The sequence below is a fragment of the Jaculus jaculus genome, chromosome 2, assembly GCF_020740685.1.
Source record: "Jaculus jaculus isolate mJacJac1 chromosome 2, mJacJac1.mat.Y.cur, whole genome shotgun sequence".
Lineage (NCBI taxonomy): Eukaryota > Metazoa > Chordata > Mammalia > Rodentia > Dipodidae > Jaculus > Jaculus jaculus.
The window spans coordinates 113793560-113820720 of NC_059103.1; the positions used below are offsets into that span (position 1 = coordinate 113793560).

Genomic DNA, 27161 nt, shown 5'->3' on the forward strand with positions numbered 1-27161 from the left:
TGTCACATGCATTAACCTCGAGGTGAGGGTCATACTACTGTGGGCACAAGAGCTTTAAAAAAACTTTCTATTTACCAACATGAAAAAAGAACTTAAGCCCACTTATATTTGTTACTCTGGAAAATGTGAACCAGGCCATCTTCAGTCTTAGTCAAGTTGTAACTTCATCATAAGAGTACCTGCTTACTTGATTATAGCTACCAAATGAACATGTGAAGTTCTCTTTAGTAGTCTGTAAAAAATAAATGATTCTCATTGATACAGAATGGCTTGAATGTAGCACTGAAGCCCACTATAAGAGAGTCAGTGAGACAGATGTAAGAGAAGAGTTTGGGATTTCAGTAAGTGCCTGCCTGGAGTTGAAGCTGGTCCTGTTTATTACATAAGCATTGCTACATTCATTATCTGAAGAATGATATTATTCACTGTATTTTCCTGCAGGATTGTTGCAAAGGTTAAATGTATGCACATCACCCAGTCAAAAGGATTTTGAGAACTTTGCTTGTACTGGTTCTAGCTCTAACCCTGGTCGAGTTCAATTCCCACCTTCCTTGTAGTTCAACCATGTTCAAAATTATATAACAAAAGAACCTGTCTATGATAATTACTGTAAACATTAAACAAAATCATGCAATACTATATATAACATGGTGCCTGGCTCTTAAGACATACAGAGAAATTTAAATGCTCTTAAGGCCCAGATGGATTTGCCACGGAGGAGAACTGTTGTGGCAGTGCACATAAAGAGCATGAGAAAAGAGCAGGTGAGATTTGTGTGTACCCAGAGGCTGGAACTAAGGGTGCTGAGTTTGGACAAGTGCTTCTCATGTCGTGGGAAGCTTCTATAGTCTGAGGAAGTCAGTGCTTTATTCCAGACATCACCTGCAAGACTTTCTCATGTCATACTTCAGAGTAAAGCACACCCCCGTCCCAGAGACACAGACAAGCAAACTCAGTGCCCAGTAGGCCGTGAGAGTACCCTAAAGTCACTCAGATAGGAAGCCTACAATCAGAACCAAGATGCTCAAAATCCTGTTTTAGAGGCTTCCAGCCCCTAAAAGCTTTTAGGCCACACTGCTGTCCCAGGTTGGCAGGTCTATGTGCAGGACATGAGGTTCTGCATGGCCTTCCCTGGGCCTTGAAAAGGAGGTGGTGTCCTCTGGAGTCAGATCTGTTGCCTGTTGCCTGGCTTCTTTGTTTCTGCCACAAAGACAGGTTTGCCTACCATGGGCCAGTGCATGCCACAGGTGTTTTCCCTGTCTGTGTTCAGGTTGTGTGGTGGGCCAGTCAGCTTTATCTATAAGTCAAGAAGGTGGTAGCCTGTATGCTGCAGTATTGCTCTGTAGAGCATCTGTTAACCTCAGTAGGGGATTTCAGTAGAGTGGAGAGAGTGCGAAGGAGGTGGTGAGGCCCTGGGATTTGCAATCGGAAGAACTGAAGTTTAAATCCTAGTGGTGACTACCTACACTTAGATACAGTTACCTTCTTGTCTTTAAAATGGGGGTGTTAATACTATTTCAGGGTGGAATTTTGCTTCTTAAATGACATGAATGTATATAAAAGCCCTGTGTCTGGCACATAAGAGTACTCCAATGAAGTAAAATAATTTTTTATTTATATATTTGAGAGATACAGAAATAGGCAGGTAGAGAGAGAATGGGTGCTCAAGGACCTCCAGCCACTGCAAATGAATTCCAGATGTGTGTGCCCCTGTGTGCATCTAGCTTACCTGGGCCCTGGGGAGTCGAACCTGGGTCCTTTGGCTTTGCAGACAAGTGCCTTAACTGCTAAGCCATCCCTCCAGCCCCCAGTGAAGTATTTAAGAGTCACTGATGGGTACATTCCTTTAAAAGGAAGGCTGCTATAAATCTCAGCAAGACCATTTGAACTAGGCAGCAGGGCCAATAACAAGTGCAAATTCTGTCATGATCACTTCTGCCAAAGATCCAGTGAGAAGAATCACAGGATTAAGACTCTGCTGTGACTAAGGCAGACTTAAAACATTCTGAAACAAAAACTTTTTAAAAAATAAAAGCAAGTACTGTTGAGAGATAAAGCACCTCTGGCTTGTTTCCCTGTTTTACATACTCTATAATTTTCTCGTTCGTCTTGGTAAACCTACTCATTAACACCTCTCCCCTGATCACCTTGTGTTGGTCCAGGTGAGGAGGACTGTTTTGTTTAAAGTAGAATGGACAGCCTTACACAACTTCAGCCTCTCAAGCGTTTGTATGAAGTGGTCACTCCTGCACCTAAGCATCCAGACTTTGACTTGTTGGTCTCTGTCCAAAGCCCAGTGAGCCTGGCATTGAGAAGGATGAGAAAAGAATCCTTCGTTACTTTTCTTAAGGGCCTTGTACTTTCCAGACTACACCCTTGGAAGTCAGATACCTGGGTTGTCTTCCCTAATGGCCAATGTAGTTCAAGACTGTGACCTAAGCTTTTGCTCAAGAGGAGGACTAAAGAAAACTGCCATCAGTTCACTGTCCAGTTTCTCTCCCTCTCTCTTTCTGTCTGTTTTAAGTTTTATTTGCTTGAGTCAGAGAGAGAGACAGACAGACAGTCAGGTCCTCCAGCCATTGCAAATGAACTCCAGACACATGTGCCACCTTGTGCATCTGGCTTACAATTGAACCTGGGTCCTTTGGCTTTGCAGGCAAATGCCTTAACCACTAAGCCATCTCTCCAGCCCCACCACCCACAGTCTTAACATTGTATAGACCAGCATAAGAAAACATCCTCACTGGCAGTCTAATGTGCATCCTTCAATAGAGAATAAACAGTGTTACTAGAAACCATAGTTTATTCTCTCTTGACATCTATTGAAGCTTAGCCCTAAATTTTTTGCCTAATTAACTTTTTGTTATAAATATTTTCTTCCCCATTGAATGTTCTCAACTATGTTTCTTGAGCTTTTGTGTTTGCTTTAAGGACTCTGTGATTTACTTTATATTTTATTCTAAGCTGCCAGATCTCTATTGGAAATGAGACATCATAGCAGTTATCAAGTGTTTACTAAATTCTTTGCTCAGGGCAAGGGTTTGGAAAGAATGGATTCAGAGATGATGTTTTATTTCTGCTTTACATTGTTTAAAATTTTGTGGTTCAAAAATAAAAGCAAGGTTCTACACACAAACAACCTCCCTCATCCCATCTTTCAAACTTAAAAGTAGAATTTCTTTCATCTTGTGCATGTTTCATAATGTAAATATGGTAGAGCCCCTGTCTTTTTTAAGTTAGATCTCTTTCTAATTCTAATTTCTTATGTATGCATATAGGCTTCCCCTGAAAGATCTACAAGAACTCAGCAAAAAGAATTTCAGACTTACATTTTGGATAGTGTGATGGACCATTTGCTTGCAGCTGATGTGTTACTGGGTAATGCTGTATTCTATTTTCTAAAAGTACCTATGTGATTACTTGCCTCTTTGTAAATTCTAAGTTATATCTCCCTTTTAACTTCATCTCTTTCCTGCATTCTTTCAAGTTCAACTTTTTATAATCGACATTTTTTTGTATTTGGTATATCCATGTTTTGCATGTAGGAAAAGTTGGTTTGTTTTTATTATTACATAATATTATATCATATGAATATATGAGTTCATTCATTTTATTGTTGATGAACATGGAAGTTTCCAGTTAGAGACAACTCTAAATGAAACTCCCCTAAGTGTTACTGTTCATAGGGACTGTGCATGTATACGTCATACCTGTCTGTTGAACAGTGGAATTATTGGCATATGCATGTTAGTCTTTACAGTTTGTTAGGTCAGAAAGTCAAAATACGTGAGAATATTCTTCAGTACATCTGTATTTGATAACAATAAACATACAGCCTCTGATACATTTACAGTGGAGCCACTGTTCGTATGTAAAACAAAATGAGAATTTGCTGGAGAAAGAAGGGTATTGGTTGAACGCTGGGCGTTGTCATAGAAGCCTGTCACCCCAGCAGCACTTGAGAGGCTGCTCCAGAAGGATGGCGAGTTCCAGGCAAGCCTGAGCTGTGTAGAGCAAGACTGTCTCCAACTGCATTATTTTTTAAATTAAAAGTCTTCGTTTAGCCGGATGTGGTGGTATACACCTTTAACCCCAGCACTTGAGAGGCTGAGGTAGGAGGAACACTGTAAGTTCAAGGCCACCCTAAGACTACATAGTAAATTCCTGGTCAGCCTGGGCTAGAGTGAGACCCTACAAACAAACAAAGTCTTAGTTTATATGATACTTTGAATTATTGATGATCATATGAATCACAGAACCTCTGGGCTGTTAAATTAACATGTTTCAAGTAAATTTGCCAAGAAATCTCTTTTGTTTGGAGGTAGGGTCTCACTCTAGCCCAGGCTGACCTGGTATTCACTATGTAGTCTCAGGGTGGCCTCAAACTCAAGAAGATCCTCCTACCTCTGCCTCCCAAGTGCTCAGTTTAAAGGTGTGCGCCACCATACCTGGTGTCAAGAAGTCTTTATCTGAACATGTGACTGAGATCTCAAATGTGAGTGTTGGATCACATATTTGTACCTGTTCTTGTCAAGTGAGATCAATTGTACCACAAAAAACACAAAATGGAGCTGCAGAGTTGGGTCAGCAAAGCCTAATAGCCTGGGTTCAATCCCCCCCCCCCCAGTTCCTGCATAAAGCCAGATGCATAAATTGGGGCATTTGTCTGAAGTTCCTTTATAGTGGCTTGAGTCCCTGGTACACTCATTGCTCCACTCTGTCTTTCTCTCTCTCTCTCTCTCTCTCTCTCTCTCTCTCTCTCTCCTCATAAATAAATTTTTTAAAAGATATAAAATGAAGAGTCTGTTCGACAGGTCAATTTAAAGTGCGTTGGTACTAGTAATCAGGTTCAGTGGAACCTTGACACTTTTGGCCAGGAGCATCGTTTTCTTAAAGTAGTACATAAGAGCTTTGGTCATATTTTGTAAGTGTTATTGGTACACTCATTTTTCTTAGCCTGGTTTCCTTGGGGTCTTGTGCTGCTAAATACTAGTTTTCTTAGTTTTTCTTTTGTTGTTGTTGTTTTTGTCTCTTTTTTTATTTTTTTTATTTAGGGGAGGACGCATCTCTGCCTATCACCAGTGGAGGAAGCTATCAGGTGCTGGTAAACAATGTGTTTTATTTCACACAACGTGTGGTGGACAAACTTTGGCAAGGCATGTTCAACAAGGAATCTAAACTTCTTATTGATTTTATAATTCAACTAATCGCACAGGTAATTTATTGTCTCTATTAGTTGTAAAACATATATTTTCCTTTCAGTAAACTTTTCCTGTTTATGGAAAATAAATATAACTAAAAAATAATGAATATTGACATTTAACATAAAGGTAAACTTATTTAAAAAGGAATAAACATGTGTTTTTAAACCCTTTCTCCTTCCCTGATCCCAGTACTCCCCTTGTAAAATTGCCTGCTTTTCTCAAGCTATGGTCAGTCTCTCTCTCTGACCTCATTACTGGTGTTACTCCTGCCAACCTGAACCTAATCCATTTGATAAGTTTTTACAACATAATTTTCTTTTTTTTAAAAAAATGCTTTATTTATTTGAGAAAGAGAGAAAGAAGCAGGGGTGGGGCAAATAGAGAACAGGAGGGCACACCAGGGCCTCCAGCACTGCAAATGAACGCTAGACGCATGCAGCACCTTGTGCATCTGGCTTACATGGGTCCTGGGGAATTGAGCCTAGGTCCTTTGGCTTTTCAGGCAAGTGCCTTAACCTCTAAGCCATTTCTCCAGCCCACAGTCTTTTGATGTATAAAGGCTTACAGAGTGTGAAGAGTTGCTATTGAAGAAATACTCCTTTTCAGTAGGACCTCTACAAATGACTATCTGCTCTGTGTTCCCTTGAGGGTGTCAAGTGTTTTTGTTTTTATTTTTATCCTTGTGTATGTTTGACTAAGGAACCTGTCTGGTTTGGCACATATAGTTAATCTTTTTTGGCACATGGCATAGAAACTAGGAGATATGGCCACCCTGTTTTATTAGCACATGGTGCAGCACACAGGTTCCCTCCTGTCACCTACAATCTTTGAGAACATAGATCTGAAGTTAAGCAAACTAGACAAAAGTCTCAAGTGAGAGGACAAAACTATAACATCAACATTTTTTCACCAAAATCTTAGGTGCCCTCTCCAGTAAATTTGCATAAGAATTATTGGTGTTAACAAAATAAGTTTGGTTGAAGCTTCTACTAGACCACGGTGTGTTCTGGGGAGGTTACTGTGCCCCAAGGAAGTGCTGGTGATTCCCCGGCCAGAACTGTGTCTTTCATACTCCTTCAGTTGGGTCTGGGTGTGTCTGGGTTCTGAATCCCTTATAGCAAAAGCAGCCCTGGGAGTCAGCATGACACACGTAAACCGAGTTCACGTTCATAATCATGTGCATAGTCAGAGTTCATGCCTAAACGGCAAGCAGCTCTTGTGTTAGCGTCCGCATTCTAACAGCATATCCTTCATGTGCCAGTCAAAGAGAAGATCTCAGGGGTTGTCGCTGGACGCCGTGTACCACTGCCTCAACAGGACCATCCTATACCAGTTCTCACGGGCGCACAAGACCGTTCCACAGCAAGTTGCTCTTCTTGACTCACTCAGGGTCCTCACTGTAAACAGAAACTTGATTCTGGGGCCTGGGAACCATGACCAAGAATTCATCAGCTGTCTTGCTCACTGCCTGATTAATCTGCATGCTGGAAGGTAAGTGTCATGGCATGGCTTTGTCTTTGGTAGCATGCGGTCGGAGCTCTGTTTACTGTTGTGAGAAGAGCAGGGCTCCTTTCCTTTCCGTTGTCCTGTTTACTATCCTGTGAAAGGGTAAGTGTTGCCTTTGCAAAGAAATAATAAGTTTTTCCCTTTACTTCCCTGCACCTTGAAACTTCCATAATTCACCATATGTCAGTCATAATTTTAAAAAGGAAATTTGCTTTTAAGACAAATGAAATGCACACTTTGGAAAGCTAAAAAGTTAAAAAAAATAAAAGCTCAGTATAGTGCTGTAGGTTACCTGGTGAAATTAGCCTTTTCTCTTGATTGCTGTGGCACCTATGTCTTCAGTGTCCACTGGGGCAGTCACAGAGGTAGAGGTGGAGGGAGATGTACAATGAGCCTGTGGCTGACCTTGAATACAGAAGAATAACTAAGCCAGATGACTCAGCTGCGCCCAGTGTTCTGTGGAGCACAGTGCTGGGAGAGCACTAGCAGGGCCCCTCAAGTAGAAGAAACTCCTGCCCAGTTGTAACTGGAAACCTGATTGGGCCGCACAAGGGAACGGGGACCAGGACCATAGGAAGATAGAGCAGTCTAGTATTTCCCTGCTGCTGAAGCAAAGAAGGGAGAGAGAGGCAACTAGAGAAGACACAGCCAGAAGGGTGTTCTCACTTATGTGAATGACTCTTTGTAGTCTGAAATATAAAGATGATCATCTTCACCCTGGAGATTACTTTAATTATAGTTAGTGACTGGATTTCTGAAGTCACCCCTTAAAAATGGCATCATTGTGGTAAACTAGGAGGCTGTTTTTGCTCGTGTGGAATGTCTGTCTGGTAGTAATGGCGCATTGTGATGGGGCCAGTGCTTACACGTGTCTATAGAGGCCTTAGTCATTAGGGGTTTCAGCTGTAGTCATTCCATCAAATCGTTTAATCAGATTGGAACTTTTCAGCAATGTGGATGGATTTGGACTGGAAGCTGAAGCACGCATGACGACGTGGCACATTATGATTCCCTCTGATATTGAGCCAGATGGTGGCTACAGCCAAGATATTAGTGAAGGTAAACTTCCCTCACTGTTTTGGGGTGGTTTGTTGTTACTGTTCATTTCAAGGTTTTATATATAACAAAAAAACATTGATTTCTAAAACTACTAACATTAATGACTATTCTCCTAATAGGACAGACAGCCTGTTCATACCTCCTTGTGTCAAGATGAGTAAAGAACTAAAGCTGAAAATCTAACCTTCAGTGTTTCTTAGTAAAACTGACACTCTGTGGCACTTGGGAGAAAATACTGACTTGGCATCGTCTATATAGAAAACTACCTGTTGCAGTTAGGTTAGCATTGCTGTCCTAAGTTACCCAACCAAGAGCAGCTTGTGGGAAAAAAGGTTTATTTTGGCTTACAGGCTCAAGGGGAAGCTCCATGATGGTGGGAGCAAATGATGACATGAGCAGAGGATGGACATCACACCCTGGCCAACATAGGTAGACAACAGCAACAGGAGAGTGTGCCACACACTGGCAAGGGAACACTGGCTATAACACCCATACACCCGCCCCCAACAATACACTGCCTCCAGGAGGTGTTAATTCCCAAATCTCCAGCAGCTGGGAACCTAGCATTCAGAACACCTAGGTTTATGGGAGACACCTGAATCAAACCACCACACTACCTAATGGTAAGACAGGGTTTTAATATGTAGTAGTTTAGGCTGACCTTGAACTCACTCTCTATTATACTTAGGTTGACCTTGAACTTGCAGTTATCTTCTAGCCTGTGGCTCCCACAAGTTACCCCCCCACACACACACCCTACAAAGGGAGGATCTTGCTGTAGCTCAGGCTGACCTGGAATTCACTATGTCATCTCAGGGTGGCTTTGAACTCACAGCATTTCTCCTACCACTGCCTCCAGAGTGCTGGGATTAAAGGCGGCTGCCACCACCCCCGGCTCTCTTTTTTTTTTTTTTAACCCAGCTTTCCTCCAGATTCCTTAAGTGGTGTACGTTGAAGTCGGCATGGATATTGGTTCTTATTTCCGTGCATTCAGGATTAAAGCTGAGAGCACTCCGAGCGTGTCTCCTTTGCAGCTTTACCATGTGATTCGCGTGTGCCTTCATCTTACAGAGTCTGGAGTTCATTCTTTCCTTCTTTTGCTCATTTAAGCAATTATGTATTTTATCTTTCTTCTCCCAATATTTCTTGATCCCCAAATCACCTGAGGTTCACCTCAGGACTGTTTTCACCCTCGTAAGGAACTAGCAGTCTACAACTTTAGTTCCCAAAGTCAGAGTCAGAAAGACATACTGCGTGTTTTCTTTCAAATGTGGAACCCAGGTTTGTGTGAATAAGTCATGACGGTCGAAAGAGGACCATATGAGGGAAGGAAAGAATGGGGAATAGCTTAGAAAATAGTGACGTGAAAGCAGAAGGGAGGGCCGTTTGGGTAGGAGGGGACCTGCAAGAGGAGCGAGCTGAGGAAGGACAGGTGAGGAGAGTCAAGAATATAACTACAAATATGTATGAAATGCCAAGATAAATTTTAGAAACAATACAAATTAATTTTAAGGAGCTATGGATGATAGCCCATTGGCAGAGTACTTGTTTAGCCCATATATCAAAAAGGGAGCAGGAGGCATGAGTTCAAGGCCACCCTGAGAATACAGAGTGAATTACAGGTCGGCCTGGGCTACAGTGAGACTCTGCCTCAAAAAAACAAACAAAAAAAAAGTGGGGGGGCAGGAGGAAGGATGTAAATATTCATTTAGAAATTGCTAGGTAATTGTAATTTATAACTAAAAATACAGTATTTTGTATGAATGCAAAGATTTTCAAAATGTTCTCCAACTAGCCAAGACTTACCTATGGTTATGTTAAAAGCTCTATTCACTGATCTACATTTAACTTGAGCTTTTTTGTTTAATAATTAAATACCACTATTGAAATCCCTAAATGTAAAATGAGGAAAAAGAACCGTACACTGCGTTTTGATCGTTTCCTTTTCTTCATTTCTAGGGCGTCAGCTTCTCATCAAGGCTGTCAGTCGAGTGTGGACTGAGCTGATCCACAGCAAGAAGCAGGTCCTGGAAGAGCTCTTCAAAGTCACTTTGCCCGTGAATGACCGGGGCCATGTGGACATCGCTGTAGCAAGGCCGCTCATCGAGGAAGCCGGCTTGAAGTGCTGGCAGAATCATCTTGGTAAGAAGGCCTCAGACACTCTGATGCTGGTCTGTGCCCTTTAGATGTGTGACTGAAACATTCCTGTAAAGACATGATGATGGACCTTGAAATGAAGAAACAACAACCATTTTCAGCGACTCCCCTGAGATTTTCCCTTCTTTCTTACATAAGGTGCATTAGATATTTGTGTCTAGACGATAGCTTTGCTAATAACTTTAGTATGGCTACTGTCTTAGCTAGCCTTAACTCAAATCTAAAAAGCCTTTAAAACCCAAAGGCCTTTCATTAATTTGGTGGTAAAACTCACTTGGTAGCAACACCTATCTTTATCTCATTTGATGTAAATATCCTTACACGACACTGCTAAACTAAGGTCTACTATCCTATACTGCCAGTGGTACATATGCAGAGTGTGTGCCACATAGCCTTGTAAAAACCTAATATGATCTTAGTTCCAAAACACACCCAGCAACAAATATTTTTGACAAGGGATTATGAATTGTCACTAACATAAAAACTCATTCTCACTAAATGAATGTGCATATTATTGAAAAATTGTTTCATAACCTAATATAAATTCAACTAACACAATAATTCTAAGGAAGCTATCCTCCCACAAGATGAGCAACAAGCAAGTTTGTGAGATCTAAAGAAAATATATGCATTTGTATTCTGTCCTGCTTTTACTTCATTTTGTTTTGAGACAAGGTCTCATGTAGTTCAGGCTGGTCTGAAAACGTTTTACGTAGGAAAGGATAACCTTGGGAATTTAGACATACCACCATGAGAGGATTTTGTGCTCCTCTTGATAACTGTATCCTCCCCAGGTATCACTGGTGCTGCATTCCCAAGATTCACCCATAGTGGAAAGCTGAAAGTGAAGATAGGGTTGGGGATATGGCTCAGTTGGAAGAGTACTTTGCCTAGCATGCAGGAAGCCCTGGGTTGGATTGCCAGTACTTAGGAGATAGAAGTAGGAGATTTAGAAGTTCAAGACCATCTCTAGCTATGTAGCAAGTTCAAAGTCACCCTGGGCTTCATGAGGCCCTATCTAAACAACCAAAATAAAATAAAAAGTAAAGATCAGAGGGGGCGGAAAGAATGTCAGAGTTACATGTTGGGTCATGATTTTCAGAGACATTTATCATACTAATAACTGGGGGCTAACTCCACAATGCACGACCCATTTTCAATAACAAGGAGGGTCTAATGGGAGGGGGTAGATCACAGATGAGCCTAAATAATGGTACCAAACTGCCTGTATTTACTGAAAAGAAAACTAATAAATTAAATTAAAAAAAAAAGATATTGGAGATAGATATAATTCATGCAAATGAGAAAAATAAAAAGTAAAGATCGTAATGGACCCTAATGTATGCTCTTTTATTTTTCTATGTCTGTACAAGTAGTACAGTTTAATTGACAAATTAAACACAATAAGAAATTAAGAATTATAAGTATTAAGAGAGCAATTATAACAGTATAAAAACGTTTTGGAATGTGGTGTCTTAAAGCACCCCATCCTTGTAGTACAGCACTGTTTGCAGATCAAAGCACCCCTTCCTTGTTGCAGTATAGTACTATTTTCAGACTGCAGCTGACTGCAGGTGGCTGAAGCTACGGAAAGCAAGATGGGGTGGTGGGGCGGTTGCTCTACAGGACGGCAATTTGTAACCACAATGTGAGAATAGCAAACGGAGGCTAATTAACGACGTGGCAGAGTTATAAAATAACCTCCTTTCAATTTCATAGCTCATGAAAAGAAATGCATAAGTCGAGGAGAAGCTTTAGTGCCCACCACACAGTCCAAGCTGTCTCGGGTCAGCAGCGGCTTCGGTCTTTCCAAGTTAACAGGATCAAGAAGAAACCGAAAGGAAAGTGGTCTTAATAAACACAGCCTGTCCACGCAGGTACATGGCCGAGCCTCTGTGGTGATGTCATCAGGCGTTTGTGTCAAGGTTTAAGTGTGTTGTATACAGCTTTGTGAACCTATGCAAGCTGAAATAGCGCATGTCTGCATTTTACTGCAGGAGAGAGAACGTTAACGTTACAGGAGTGTCTTGTTTTGCTATGATGAAATTGTCTATACCAATACTGTGTACTTACATCTGTTTCATAACTAGACCTATGTGATAGTAAGGGATTGATAAGCAGATTATTTAAGTTGTCCCATTTTAACAACTTTGAATGATATGGATAATTATAGATATTTTAAGGCAATAGCAGACAAGTCACCTTATTTTTTTACAATCTTGTTGGAAATTCTTGCAACTGACTTTTTTTTTTTTTCATCTCATCTATGTCCTCAATTAGCCTTTTCCTCCTCATACTTCTTTCATGATCCCTGACTTAGTAAAAGCTGTGAAAGGGTCTGAGAGAATTGGCATGTGCCAGGATTTGTTGTACCACAATAGGTTTTCTAAGAAGCTGACTCTGAGTGGAGTTTGGTGTGCAGGATAGACATTGGGGTGTCCTTGGGATTCATTTCTGTGGAAGGGAGGGGGGATTGGGTTCAGGGAAATGTCAGTCTGTGGTGCTGGTCTGGTCACAGCTCTGGCTGGCCCAAGCAGAATGAGAGGCCACAGTGGTGTGTCAGAGCTGACCTGCTCTGAGCCTTCTCACCCCCAGCTCAGCTGCCATTGGCTGTAGGACACCTGGTGGCTAGCTACAGCTGAGCCCATCCCTGAAGGTGCTGAGGCTAAGGGCCCTTCAGAAGCTGGGGCTGTGATGCTAGGTGAGGGCATCAGACCTGTGTCTGCCACACAGCCTCCAGTGTTACAGTATTGTATAGTTTTGCATCTTGGTTTCTGTTTATTTATTTATTTTTGAGACAGAGAGAAAGGGGAGAGAGAGAGAGAGAGAATGGGCACATCAGTACCTCTAGCTCCTGCAAACAAACTCTAGATGCATGTGCTACCTTGTGCATCTGGCTTACATGGGACCTGGAGAATCGAACCTGGGTCCTTAGGTTTTGCAGACATGTACCTTAACCTCTAAGCCATCTCTCCAGCCCTGTTTTCTGTTTTTTTTATTTTATACATAGTGTTGGAGTTTTGGCTAACTGTTCATTAATTTCAAAAATAATTAACTCTTGGCCTGGAAAGATGGTTTAGCTGTTAAGGCTTTTGCCTGCAAAGCCAAAGGATTCTGGTTCAACTCTCCAGGACCCACATAAGCCAGATGCACAAGGAGATGCATGCATCTGGAGTTTGTTTGTAGTGGCAGAAGGCCCTAGTGCACCCATTCTCTCCCTCTCTGACTCTTTCTCTCAAATAAATAAATATATTTTAATAAAATAATAATTAGCTCTTGTTTGTTCCAGAAAATCCATAAAATATTGAGACTTTTTTTTTTTAACTGTTTGTTAGGAGATCTCTCAGTGGATGTTCACACACATTGCTGTTGTCCGTGACCTCGTGGACACTCAGTATAAGGAATATCAGGAGGTAAGCATGCATTGTCACAGTGTGGTGCTTGCACTCCTGGGTGTGAAGGATTGTTTCCCTTGTCTAAGGGCAGGCTGCTGGCGTGCTTATCATCCACCCGTGATCCCGGCTTCCCCTGCTGTCCTCCAGCCCCTGTCCAAGTGCATGGTGTGAACTGCTCTCCATAGAGCTGTACTTTACTTGACACAAAAATAATTGCTTTTGGATCCCAGTGAATTCCACCTCACTTAAATATAGAATAAGTGATAATAACATATAAGTAAAATCAGGAATGTTAGCAGTCCAAACCATTATGAAATGTAATTTACACTTTTCATACTGACAGAAATTATTTGGGTTGAGTTTGCTTCCCAATTTTAACGTGATTCCATGTGCTTCTTAGTGTTACTTGGAAACTAACCTGACTCTTCCTCACTAGCGTCAGCAGAATGCCCTGAAGTATGTGACGGAGGAATGGTGCCAGATTGAGTGTGAGTTGCTACGAGAGCGTGGCTTGTGGGGCCCCCCCATCGGTTCCCATCTAGACAAATGGATGTTAGAGATGACAGAAGGGCCCTGCAGAATGAGGAAAAAGATGGTGCGGAATGATATGTTCTACAACCACTACCCTTACGTCCCAGAGACAGAGCAAGAAACAAATGTGGCAGTAAGTACATGGAGCTGAACGTCTGTGATGGCTTGTTCAGGTCTTTTTTCTTCTTATTATGGATTTTTCCTTATTGTGTCAGTTTTCTAAAAGAGCCTATTTTAAAATCTGGCACGCAATCTGAAATGGACTGCACCTCTGCAGCAAGGGGACATCACAGTACAGGGGTTTAGCACGCACACTTCAGAGCCACATTCCCTGAGTTTTTTAGAAGTCAGTGCTGCCATTTTACCATCTAGGGTCATGCCATGAAAGCCCTAGAGTTTCTTGTTTCTTTATACCTAAAATGGAAAAAAATATAGTTCAACCCGATAGGGCAACAAGGAGGATTAAGTTAGTTCAGATTAGCGATGCACTCAGAATCATGTCTGGCACCTCTTCCCTATGTCCGTGGTCTGGCTCCTCCCTTCTTGTACCATTGCTTCATCCCCTGTATTACTGCTGCTTAGACTCAGCCTGTGTCCATCAACAAATGGATCTAGAAAATGTAGTATATAAACACAATGGAATAGTGCCTGTAGAAAGAAGGAAATCCTGTCATTTGTTACCACCTGGACACACCTAGATCACATGCCAGGTGACGTATGTGCAGCACAGACAGGCAAATCACATAGTGTCACTAATGGGGGATCTCAGAAAACCAACCTGAGAAGCAAGTAGAGTGGTAGTGGGGTGGAGAGGGTTAAACGGATTAGGGTTCCCGTTACAGAGTGCAGTGTGTGGTTCACCGTTCCTGTCAAGTCAGAGGTAGCCTGATATGGTGAAGGTTTCTGAACAGTGGTTGTTTTGGTTTAATAACCCAGAATCTCTTAGAATTTGAAAGGCATTCGTTTAAATATGAACACACATCTTATGTCAAAGGCATTCTGGCAATGTTGTAAACAGAAAGCTTCAAAATGTTTCTGCTATCCCGCTGATTTGTGTTACAAAGTCAAACAAGAGGAGCTGACAGGTCTGCCGAACAGAGTTCCAGTCAGCATTGCTGACAACTCCAGTGATCAAAGTGCTGATCGAAGTTATGTCAGAAGTGGCCTGGTTTGTTAGTGCATTCTGGGATGTTCTCCCTGTGGGGAAGTCACCTACTGGTGCATTTCTCAGACAAGTCCTTGCTGTTAAGCAACAACTGACTATACTTTCAAAGCACAATAAGCAAGATACAGTGCAGAGCGTCTTCCGTCCGCTTCATCTAGGTCTCCTAAGAGCCCTCAGAAACTCAGCTAATATTGTTACTCTGATTTACATGTAAGGAAGTGAAATTTTAAAAAGCTTTTCAATAGTGGTATACAGTATGAGTATAGATCAGCACACATACATGCTTTGAAAGAGAAAAGATGCCAGCCCAGCATGGTGGTACAGTCCTGTAGTCCTAACACTTGGGACACAGAGGTAGGATTGTGTGGTTGAGGCCAGCCTGGGCTAAATAGTCTATGTAGTGAGACTCTGTCTCCAAAAAAAAATAATAAATAAAAAGATGTCTGCTTGTTTTGTGCCATTATCTATGGCAAGTATGTGTGTTCAGGACAGAAAGCCCTTATGTACTGCACAACCAGTAACCAGTACTCTATATCCCTTTATTATATACACATACATATATATATATATATATATATATATATATATATATATATATATATGTTACTGTTTCCTACTCGACATTTTGTAGAATTTATTTAATTCTGAAGCTTTTCTAATCAGGGAACCAGCAGGAGGGGTGTAGAGGTGGGGCTGAGAGGGTCCTTGGAAGGTCAACAGAAAGAACAGTACAGTGGTGCCAGGTGGCACGTACTTAAATCCGAGCATTTATGAGACTGGGCTAGGAGGATCACCAAGGGTTTAAGGACAGCCTGAGGCTTCAGAGTGAGTTTCAGGTCTGCCCAGGCTATAGTGAGTCCCTGCCTCAGAAAAAACAACAACAAAAATGTATAATGATATGTGTATATAAAGATGCCATAATGAATCCACTAATTTTTATGCTAACATAGTGAATTCCAGGTCAGCCTGGGCTAGAGTGAGACTACCTCAAATTAAAAAAGAAAAAGAAAAAAAAGAAAAGAAAAAGATTCAGCTTCTTTAACTTCATGGTAAATCCATCTGGTAAATTCCCAGAGTTAAAGATGTTTTTCCCTTTCGACTCCCCTAAACCTACTGCCCTTGCATACATGCTTATACAATACAGTGAGAGCATTTAGAATATGGTAGGTGGGTACCAACCAGGAAATTGCTTTTGAGGGCCAGTGACAGGTACATTGGGCACCTCTAGAACAAGTTCAGATTTCAAGGTTCTTTTTGATTTATTGATATTGATTACTAAGTCTAAGTAACACTGCAGCTGTTTAGTTCTGTTGCTTAAGCTAAAGAATCGTCTTGATTATAAGATAATTTCTTATTTTAAACTTTTGATGTATGAAGAGTTAAATTGTGATTATTTATTTTATTAAAGTTGTTCTTAAACACTTTGAGGGCCTGAGTTTTTTGTGCAGTGAAACAGGATCTTGTAGAGCTTATACTGGCCTCAAACTCACCATGTAGCCAAGTGCAACCGTGAATTCTGGACCCTCTGCCTCGACCTTTTAAGTGCTGGTATTACATGCCCAGCTGTTTCTTTAAAATTCAGTAATGGGACAAACTGTTTAAAAAATAGTTTACCTGTTTTTCTAGATTTCAATTTTCTTGATTTTAAATTTCCAAGTTTATTTTAGAAACTATAAAACATGATAAGGTGGCTCATATGCTATAGATGTTAAAGCGTTGAAAGCTGTCCAGCTGAAATTATTGTAACCAAAACTGTGATAAACTGTGTTCTCACTTGAAAGTAACCTGTCTTCACTCTGAAGTAGCTATGTTGAATTATAATGTGATTCTATATGTCATACCATAGCACTAAGGAGGCAGAGGAAGGAAGATCATCACAAGTTGAAAGCTGGTCTAGTCCACATAAGGGGTTGCATTAGGCTTGCAAGGTTATAAAGCAAAACCATATCTCAAAAAAATCAGACAGAAACAGTAACAAGCAAACAGAATTTTATCTTGTATCATCCAGTGAGTTTTAGTAGATATGTTCCCAGCACTTATATCACCACTCAACCTCTCCCAAGATAGAGAATACTGACATCAATTTTTAAGATTATTCTTCAGAATAGGTCATGGTTTGCTTTCAAAAGAAAAGTATTTGAGAATATGTTAGTAGTGCAGTGTCCATTTTGTCTAGGGGAGCAAACATTGTCCTGTCCATGTTGACTGTAGGGAGAGATACTGGAAGTTGTCTTCAAGACAAACCATTGTGGAGAAGCCAGTGTAGAAGTTCTTGGCTATCTTGTCTCTCTGTAGATGTGTCTCTGTACATACGCCACACATCAGCAGAAGTTGCCTGTTTGTCAATCAACAACTGCCTGGTGCTTTCATAAGCTAAAGATTCCATGTCCCTTCCATTCTGAGCCTCTCCTGGGTTGCTGTCTGTAAGAAAGTGAACCTACTATGTTCTTGGGCTTTTGTGGAAGGGTGGTTTTCACTAATAAGCACTCTGTTTTGTGTGACAGGCATTGTAGATGACAGCTTAAATCATGTAGGTTGTTCTTGCTACAACACAGATTTGGGGGGATACAGAGGGAGGGGAAGATGAAAGGTACTGGCAGACAGGAAATCCTGTTGGCTACCTATCATTGTTTCCTTTTGAAAATGTATAGTGTCCTGTAAGTCAGCCATGACCAGTGGCAGCCCATGCCAGAATGTGTTCTGTGTGATGCTTAGGTTTGTCCGATTTTGTAGCACTGAAAACTCCTGTTGTTCTTATTTTACTTAAAACTTTGCTCTTTGGTCAATTAAAAAAAAAAACAAAAACGCAAAGGTGAGTGACTAGGAAGCAGCTGAAAAGCATGAGATTTTCCTCTTGGTACATTTTGTACATTTCTTGAGGTCCTCAAGAAAATTTTATTTTTGTATTCTTTATGTGTTTTTTTTCTTCTGATGTGTGTATACTTAATACCCTGTTTTCAGTCTGAGATCCCAAGTAAACAGCCTGAGACACCCGATGATATCATTCCTCAAAAGGTAAAACACAAATTACCAGAGAAGAATGCAAGAGTTTTTTGTCTTAGTGCATGATAGACTGGACTAACAGAAAAACTGGCTTTCAGCTCATTCCTCTGGAAGCTCGTGGAGTTGAAAAGTTGATGTCCCTTGTGCTGAGATATTCTCCTCTTCCAGCTGTGTGTTCTAACGAGCTCTTTCCAGGGTTTGTAAGCCACTCACTAACGAGCTGGTCACATACTGCTCTCACATTCACCGTGCATTGCTTCTTGCATAACTAACCGGTTATGGGGCATGTTGGTAATGGGCGGCCTGGCATCCTCAACTGTGTTTTAATTATTTAGTAATTCTTTTATATAATGAGAACACAAGACTATCATTTTGTAAATTACCTTTTTCATTCTGTAGAAACTAAGCATATGTTAACTGTATGATCACTTTTTTAAGTACAGTTTTGATTTATTAATTCAATTAGTACATATGTTGTTGTTTATGGTTTCCAGAAAAATTCAGTGCATAACTCAACATATTTAGGGAAAAAAGATCTTGTAATTGAAGTTCAGACCGGCATATGAAGTTATTGTCCGAGTAGATATTATTCAATATCTGTTAACCCATTGTCTTGCCCATCACTAACTGTGCCATCATCTTTTGAAATGCTATCAGTACCAGCAGAGGGCACTCTTGCTAATGCCTAGCCTGCTCTTCCTTACAGTATACTAAAGCTTTCTGTTTAATAAAATATCAGCAATTTTGAGTTGGATATTATTTGTATGCATCATATAGAACAACTGTTAAGGTACAAAGTTTACATCTTTGTTTTATTTTAAAAAACTATTGTGATGTTAGTTTTCCCCTCAGATGGATTCCCCCCTAATCTTTTACATCATTTGAACCTGGGGTCACACCAGTTTATCAGTACCCCCCCCAAAATTACAATATTATCTTGCATCATTTAAGCCCAGGGTCACGCCATGTTTTCCAGTCTCCATTTGCTGCATGCTGTCCTCAGTTGGCTTGCAGCTAGCTGTCCCTAGCCCTGCACCTGAGGCCAAAGGAAGGATAGTGTGGCCTCAGATGAGGAATCACCTTGTCTGAAAATTTACTCAACATTTCAGCATAACTGCTGCACCCAGCTGTTCTGTTAGTTGCAGATGACCATGAAAGAAAGGAGGAATGTACCTGATGACAGCTTCAGCCTGAGCACGGTGCACCTAGCAGGGTGTCTTTAATTGATATTCTTATTTATAGAAAAGGAGAAGTGAAGCAGTTAAGGAGAAAGGCTTTAAAGCATGCATCAAGTTAATCATTTCCTTAACTTTTAACCCAAGGTCTGGGTCTAATTCTGACCTTGGAAGTCTATATAAGTTTTTAAAAATATTTTTATTTATTTACTTGAGAGATAAAGGGGGGAGAAAAGGAGGGAAAGGAAAGGGAGGATAGGTACGCCAGGGCCTCCAGCCTCAGGAAACCAACTCCAGATGTATGTGCTGCCTTGTACATCTGGCTTACCTGGGTCCTGGGGAATGGAACCTGGGTCTTTGGGTTTTGCAGGCAAATGACTTAACTGCTAAGCCATCTCCCAGCCCTCCATATAAGTTTTAAATTCTATCAGGCATTGTAGACTTTATATCCTCCTTTTATAGGACTTTTAAAAAGAAACTAAGTTCAGGCTAATTGAAAAACGTGTTTTGAGAATAAAGTTTAATTCTGTAAAAGGATTGTTCTCTTGTATGTCAAAACATTGGTCCTTGTCTTAAATTTTTAGGTAATCAATTAATTCTTCAAGTGAAATTATATGTATTCTTGCTGTACACTTTAGTTATGATAGTCAATCATGATTTTTTACATACCCAACAAGAACTTTTCAGCAAATTGGAGGCCTTACATCCTCATTACAGCCTAGCCAGGGAGTGCCTTCTAGAGTGCTCAGTACGTCTTCTCTGTTGAGTTAGGGTGAGGTGAATCTGAAGGTGTTGACCTTGTCCAGAGTTCCAGTGAAACCTGGGACTGTGGGAAACACTGGGACCCTTTTGATTCTCTCCCTTGAAGTATATGAAGTAAGCACTTGTGTACATGTTGCCAGTCAACGGATAGACACCCCTGAGACCTGACTGATTTCGTCAGTAGAGCAGGAGCAAAGTTCAGGCTCCTGCAGACTAGACAGCTGTACTTGTAGCTCCAGCTTCTGGTGCTCTTTCTCCTGTGTGGGAGCTCCTCTGATCTAGCAGGTCTCTCTCTCTCCTGTGTGGGAGCTCCTGTGGTCTAGCGTGTCTCTCTCCCCTATGAGGGAGCTCTTCTGATCTAGTGAGTCTCTCTCTCTCCTGCGTGGGAGCTCCTCTGATCTAGTGGGTCTCTCTCTCTCCAACGTGGGAGCTCCTCTGATATAGTGGGTCTCTCTCTCTCCTGCGTGGGAGCTCCTGTGATCTAGTGGGTCTCTCTCCTACGTGGGAGCTCCTCTAATCTAGCGGGTCTCTCTCTCCTGTGAGGGATATCCTCTGATCTAGTGGGTCCCTCTCTCTCCTGTGTGGGAGATCCTCTGATCTGGTGGGTCTCCCTCTCTCCTGGATGGGAGGTCCTCTGATCTAGGGGTGCTTTCTCTCCTGTGTAGAAGGTCCTCTGACCAAAAAGTGAGAGCAAGTGTTGTTTGGCTAGACATTGTTTCTGTTTGGTGAAGAACAAAACCACAAGTATTGTTCAATGTATACTTAAAAATAAACTCAATGGGATTTTTAAAATAGACTCGGAAACTCAGAAATCAGTGTGTATGTAGACAGTCCATGAAAATCCCATAAGAAATAGAAACGCAAAGAAATCTTGACAGCATACCACTATTCAAAAAGCTTGTGTTTTAATTCTTGACAACAATTGTCTGAGTCATATTTATTGTCATTTCTTAGAAACCAGCCCGGTACAGAAGAGCCATAAGTTATGACAGTAAAGAATACTACATGCGCCTGGCCTCTGGCAACACAGCCATCGTCCAGGACACCATTGTAGAGAGCTCAGAAGGCGAAGCCACTCAGCAAGAACCTGAGCATGGCGAAGACACAATCGCCAAGGTCAAAGGTCAGCCTCTCCTCTCTCAGATTTTGATTTGAACCAGTTTTGGAGCATTCCTTCTATGTGAATTTTTGTTGTATTTGGCAGAATGCCCATTGACACTTGGTATTTCAAGCCAGTTCCTAACAACCAAATACTTATAAAATTAAAACATTTACTAAATGCAGTATTAGTGTCCGCTAATGTGTATATGTTCTTTCTTCCTATGAGCTCTGAGGGGTTATCCCAAATTGAGACTTCTGGAGCTTAACAGATAATGAATTGAATTAAAATGGCTGTGGGAATGGGGTTCTTGATTTTGTATTATTATTCTGTATTATTACATATGCACAACCTCCCCCCTTCCTCCATCTGTGGGTACCTTAGCAGATCCTATCTCACCTGGGAGACAGGTCAGATATCCAGCCAGCCTTTTCTGAAGCCTCATCTTAACCCCTCTATCTATGGATGGAGCTTGGCCTAAGTGTCCTAAAGAGTTGCAGTGACTTTTTTTTTTTTTTAATTCCGCTGCATGCATGTCCTTCTCCTTCAAATTCAGAAATCTTTTTCAGAAGCAGATTATTTCTTTCCATCTTATACTGCAGACACATGCCTAGCTAAAAGCCCACAGTTAGATGAGTTGAGCTTGAGTCATTGGCATTTAACATCTCTGGCCCTATTATCTTAATCTCTAAGTGAGCAAAAATCGCAAATACTGGAATAATAACTAGCATAAAAGATGCTATGCTAGACATAGAGTTGCAGGTTTTGATACATTAATCTAAAAAGAATGCAGCTGGTAGCTTTTCCCTTATGTTTTTACTTCTCATTGTGGTAAGGCTCTTCTCAAGGCCAAGTGAAACCTCTGATAACTAATGCTCGAGAAATAAGACCTTACCAGGCTTACTGATGCTTTCCTGAAACGCTTCAAGCAGTATTACTAGCAGGCATGACATTACTTTCAGTGGTCCACCTGGGTACCATCATTAACAGATTCTAATGTCTAATACCATGATGGTAAAGTTATCAAAATATAGAGTTGAATATTTCTTCAGTCTGCAAATTAATAGCCTGTGCCTACATTATTTATTTTAAGCCTATTTCTACTTGCTTCAGGCCTGATGTTTTTCTAAATTTATTCGTGTCTGAAAAACCTTAATGTTGGGTTGTGTTGATACCTGAGCTAGTCAGCATGTGCCTCTAAGCATGTTATAGCATGTTCGTAATGTAATCTTTATTTTTGAGGCAGTGATCGATCATGTATTACTTACTCATAGTATTTATTCAATAAACCAGTCTTTACTACTAGTTACACTAAGTTCTCTGTAGAAGTGTTTATTGCCATCATCTGGCATTTACTGAGAATTTACTATGTACCAACCATGATACAAAGCACTTTACATTTATTTCTTCATTTCATCCTCCAAAAATTCTCTGCTTGTCCCAGTTTTATGGAAGAGGAAACAAATGTTCAAAACAGGTAAATCCTTTCCCAAGGTCATGTGGCCTCTGCTGCTGACTACTGACCTCAGCTGCCTTGTAGAACCTTCCAGAGTTCTCAATGGAAGGTATTGGAGGTACTGTGTGCTAGTCAGCTTTTTGTTGCTGTGATAAATAACTAAATAAGTAAATTTATAAAGAGTAAAGTTGGTTCAAGGAGGTTTGTGGAAGAGATGGAAAGGTCGTAAGAGCCACAGGTTGAGACATCGTGCCCAGATGCATTCCCTCCCCCCCAAAAAAATAACTGACTGCTTCTCCCACAATGCATAAACCACAGACCCATGGAGAATACCTGCAACCCCACTAAGGAGTGTCCCCAATGGAATGGGGTCAGGGACAAGGGAAAAGATAGTACTAATACATGATTTATCCATAAAAATATGTTGTTGTTAATAATCATAAAAGAAGAGTAAAGTTTATTGTAGCTCGTGGTCTCAGAGTCAGCTGTCCCTACTGGCTTTGAGCAGGTGGCCATGCAGCACACATGATGGGAAGCACATGGTAGAACAAAGCTGCCCGTTCATGGCAGCCACAAGACAGAGCCAGGAAGGGCCGAGATCCCAATTACCTAACTTCCTTTTACTTGGTCCCACCTCCTAAATGTTCCCCCACCTCCCATTAGCTCCAAGCTGAAGTCAAACCTTGAATATGTGGGCCTTTGGGGGACACTTACCCAGGCCATAGCAGACTCTGGGCAACTAGCCTGGCCTCCCCCATGGCCTCCATAATGTTCCATGGTCCTGTTGGTTTCTGTGCTCCAGGTCTGGTCAAGCCTCCTCTGAAACGCTCTCGATCTGCACCTGATGGCGGAGACGAGGAGAATCAGGAGCAGCTGCAGGACCAGATTGCTGAGAGCAGCTCCATGGAAGAGGAGGAGAAGACAGACAATGCCACCTTGCTGCGCCTGTTAGAGGAAGGAGAAAAGGTGCTGTGCTTCTGCAAGGACCATTCCGAGAGGCGTTCACAGGACGGCTGAGCTAAACACGCTAGCCTCTACTTTGCTCAGGCTTGAGGGTTTTTGCCCTTTCTGTGCACACTAAGTGGTGTAACATTCCATCACATACAGAGTTAACAGCTGGCCCCTGCTTTGCTTCTTCCTTGGGACCCATTATTAAACCACAGCTCTTTTCAGAACTCTCTTCCAAGTCTATACAGATGAGTGATTCAGCCAGCTTGGCCGTTCCACCTCTCCACAATTCTACATCAATCAGTGCCCTCACCTCCAGCCTCATACTTAAAGCCCTGTTCTTCCCTCAGAAAATTATGATGCTGTCCTCTTCTCTCAGCCTCCTACATCCTGCCCACCCTTCCAGGCTCATGTCCCTGACTACCTTGCAGCCTGAGCACCTGCAGCATCATCGTGGCAGTTCACTCACCCCGCACCTTCTGTAGTCTGCACTACACTCATGTTCATTCCCCTCCTCCTTTTGCCCATATTACCTCTAGCTTAGTAACTCCGATTTGCCCAGCCATCTGTATGACTATAATTCTCATATGAAGGGAGTCGTCTGTCTTTTTGCCCACTCAGGCTTGGTTAGATTCCCGTCCCACTATACTTAGCGCCTTGTATGTGTCATAGCATATTGTCTTGTCATAATCAATTATTCCTGTATCTTTCTCTTCCTGTGATGATTGCTTAGAAACAGGTACTTTTCTTCTCCAATCCCATTGCCTTACACACTTTCCATAGCATAATAGACACAATAAACCTCTCCATGAAAGTGGCTACAGGGAAGATGGGACAGAATGAGGAAGGAATGGACAAACAAACTGCATGTTATCACTTTTTAAACCACTGTCTTTGGGCTGGAAGATGGGTCAATTGCCAAAACAATTGCTGCTTAAGCATAAGGACCTGGGTTTGGCTCCCTAGGACCCAGATACTGCAAGGTATCCTGGTGCCTATAATCCCAGCCCTCATGAGGCAGATACAGGAGATTCCCAGGGGAAGCTGGCTATCTATAGTAGCCAAACAAGTGAGTCGAGGCTCGGATTCAATAAACAAGGTGTGTGGCCAAAGGAAGACACCGAACCTCAACCTTTGCCTTCCACACACATGCACATACACCTATACACTCATGTACACATGGGCTTACAGACAGGCCTGCATGCCTCCATACACATATGCATGCAGAAGAGTCAGGGCTACCCTTTATGCCTATTACATTAGGTTTTGGAATAATCCTTGATCCATCCAACTTCAAGAAGTAGCAATAAGAAGCTGGGGTAAAATTTTTAAAAGTTCTGTCCATATGTGTACCTTGAATAATCTTGAATGAAAATATAAAAACAAAAGCTTTTATAACCGTAGAAATACATCATTCAGATGGAAGTTCAGTGAGGCTGCACCTCTGTGGTCCTGCAGTATTCTGTGTCCTTGCTGGCCACCACTGTCTCCCTGCATTCTGAGCATTGAAAACTCACCACACTATTCATTTCTAATTGACAGATGATTGTGTACCTCTTTGGAATACAATTGATAGTTTTTTATTTTTTATTTTTTTTTTTGAGGTAGGGTCTCACTCCAGCCTAGGATGATCTGGAACTCACTCTATAGTCCCAGACTGGCTTTGAATTCTATCCTCCTGCCTCAGCCTCCTGAGAGCTAGGATTTAAGGCATGCATCACCATGCCTGGCCTAATGTGATAGTTTGTTGTTTTTTTTTTAATACGTCATTTATTTGCTCATGTGTGGCCTGTGCTCATGCAAACAAATGCCAAATACTTGTGCCACTTTTTGTGTTTGGCTTTACGTGGGGACTGGGAAATTGAGCCCAGGATGCAGTCTTTGCAAGCAAGCACCTTTGACCATCGAGCCATCTCCTCAGCCCCTGTGATATTTTTGATGTATAAACATTATGGAAAAATTTAGTCAAGCTTGTTAATCTATCACACCACTGATGTTTTACAACAAGAATATTAATAAAATCACTAAAACTTATCTTCCACTATAAATGAAAATGTACCTGTTGATAAATACCTACCCTCTTCCAGTGCTGTCCCCTCAACCTCTGCAAACGAAGGTGCTCTCTATGTTATGTTTACTTTTAAGGATTTTAGTCTCATGAATGTGTTTTGTGCTGAAATCCATCTAAGTCTGAATAGTGCAGGAAGTATATTCATAGTGACATTTATTTGACATTTGTTTGACTCTGATTTAGCTGCAGATTTTTTTCCTTTGACTCGTGTTAACCTGAGTTTTAGCAAGAAAGACTATTTGCTTAGAATTAGCTACTGCCCTTTGAAAAGAAAACAATACTTACATTGAGAGATTTAGCAACCTCTGCTATGAGGAAACAGAGCTTCTGCCAAGCTTGGCAAAAATCTTTTACAGTGGCTCAGCAGTCAGCTGGGGAGGTGGGAGCCAGGTGAGGCATAAAGGAAACACATTCTGTAGTTGCAGGTCCAGGATATTAACTCTAGAAGAGAAGCCGCCAGCCATTCCTAATGGGGTCATATGTGTTACCTTGCTTGAGTCCCACGCATCAGTGGACCACATAATAAACATGCATAGAAAGCAAAAAAGCACAGAGGCACAAAGAAACGGGGCACCCTCACCAAATCTACAACTTTTCTGGTGATGACCTTGGAATTTGCCTGGTACTCACAAGCCCTGAAAAGCATTTAGCCCACACCTGTCCTGATCTTACATGCAGGCCTCACAAAGCCCTTTTCTAATAGGCTTGTTTCTGCTCCTTTCCTGAGCTCAGGACTGTCAACTATCTTGTGCCTTGCTCATAGAGCCTTGCACAGATATGCTGACATTCTAACAGGTTCTCTCTGGATATGAAAAGTGATGGGGTTAGGAGAGGCTAGCTGGGTGGGTGATTAGAATGTTTAAGGGTCTCCTTTTAGTGAAGACCCATGCAGAATATCTTCTACACTGATCCCTAATGTCCTTAAACTCCTGTTTAACATGCTTTGTCCAGAGCTTGCTATGATAGTCACTAAAAAATGAAATTCTCTGAACTTTTAAAAAACGCTTCACTAAGGAATGTTTGGGACTTTCTTTGCAGATCCAGCACATGTACCGTTGTGCTCGAGTCCAGGGCCTGGATACCAGTGAGGGGCTACTTCTGTTTGGCAAAGAGCATTTTTATGTGATTGATGGATTTACCATGACAGCAACCAGGGAAATAAGAGATATCGAAACCTTACCTCCAAAGTAAGTAAATGAATGAAGAGATACAAAGTCAGGCCTTCTTTAGGAGAGAGAATATATTTGCATCATTTCTTGGTAATGAAAAACTATGTTCTAGGTGATGTTATCTCTTTCTCTGTGTGATTACACAGTCACAACAACGGCGTTTATCAAAATGAAAACTAAGTTTTATTTCTTTGCATTATTAATATCATATGCAAAGTTAAACTTATTTAACTATATATATCATAATCTATGCATTTAGTAGTCCATTCTGAACTTGTTAGATTTTTTTCTGAATTATTTATTTTTATTTGTTAGAGATGGAGAGAGAGAATGGGAGTGCCAGGGCCTCTAGCCACTGCAGACGAACTCCAGATGCATGCACCACCATGTGCATCTGGTTTACGTGGAACCTGGCTTCATAGACAAGCACCTTAACCACTAAGCCATCTCTCCATCCCTAG

General features: G+C 41.4%; 1 protein-coding gene across 6 annotated transcripts in view; it reads left to right on the plus strand.

Moving 5' to 3' along the window:
- The window catches only part of Wdfy3 (WD repeat and FYVE domain containing 3), a 250165-nt gene that overhangs the window by 175300 nt on the left and 47704 nt on the right, over positions 1-27161 (plus strand). For 5 of the 6 annotated variants that reach the window (XM_004661584.2, XM_045143336.1, XM_045143337.1 and 2 more), the window contains 12 exons: positions 3279-3378; positions 5055-5215; positions 6466-6695; positions 7660-7769; positions 9729-9911; positions 11646-11803; positions 13262-13339; positions 13758-13985; positions 17979-18032; positions 20912-21080; positions 23315-23478; positions 26570-26718. In XM_004661584.2, coding sequence (XP_004661641.2) covers positions 3279-3378; positions 5055-5215; positions 6466-6695; positions 7660-7769; positions 9729-9911; positions 11646-11803; positions 13262-13339; positions 13758-13985; positions 17979-18032; positions 20912-21080; positions 23315-23478; positions 26570-26718 — 1784 coding nt within the window. The remainder of the gene's footprint in view (positions 1-3278; positions 3379-5054; positions 5216-6465; positions 6696-7659; positions 7770-9728; positions 9912-11645; positions 11804-13261; positions 13340-13757; positions 13986-17978; positions 18033-20911; positions 21081-23314; positions 23479-26569; positions 26719-27161) is intronic. The other variant, XM_004661585.2, reaches the window with a different exon arrangement.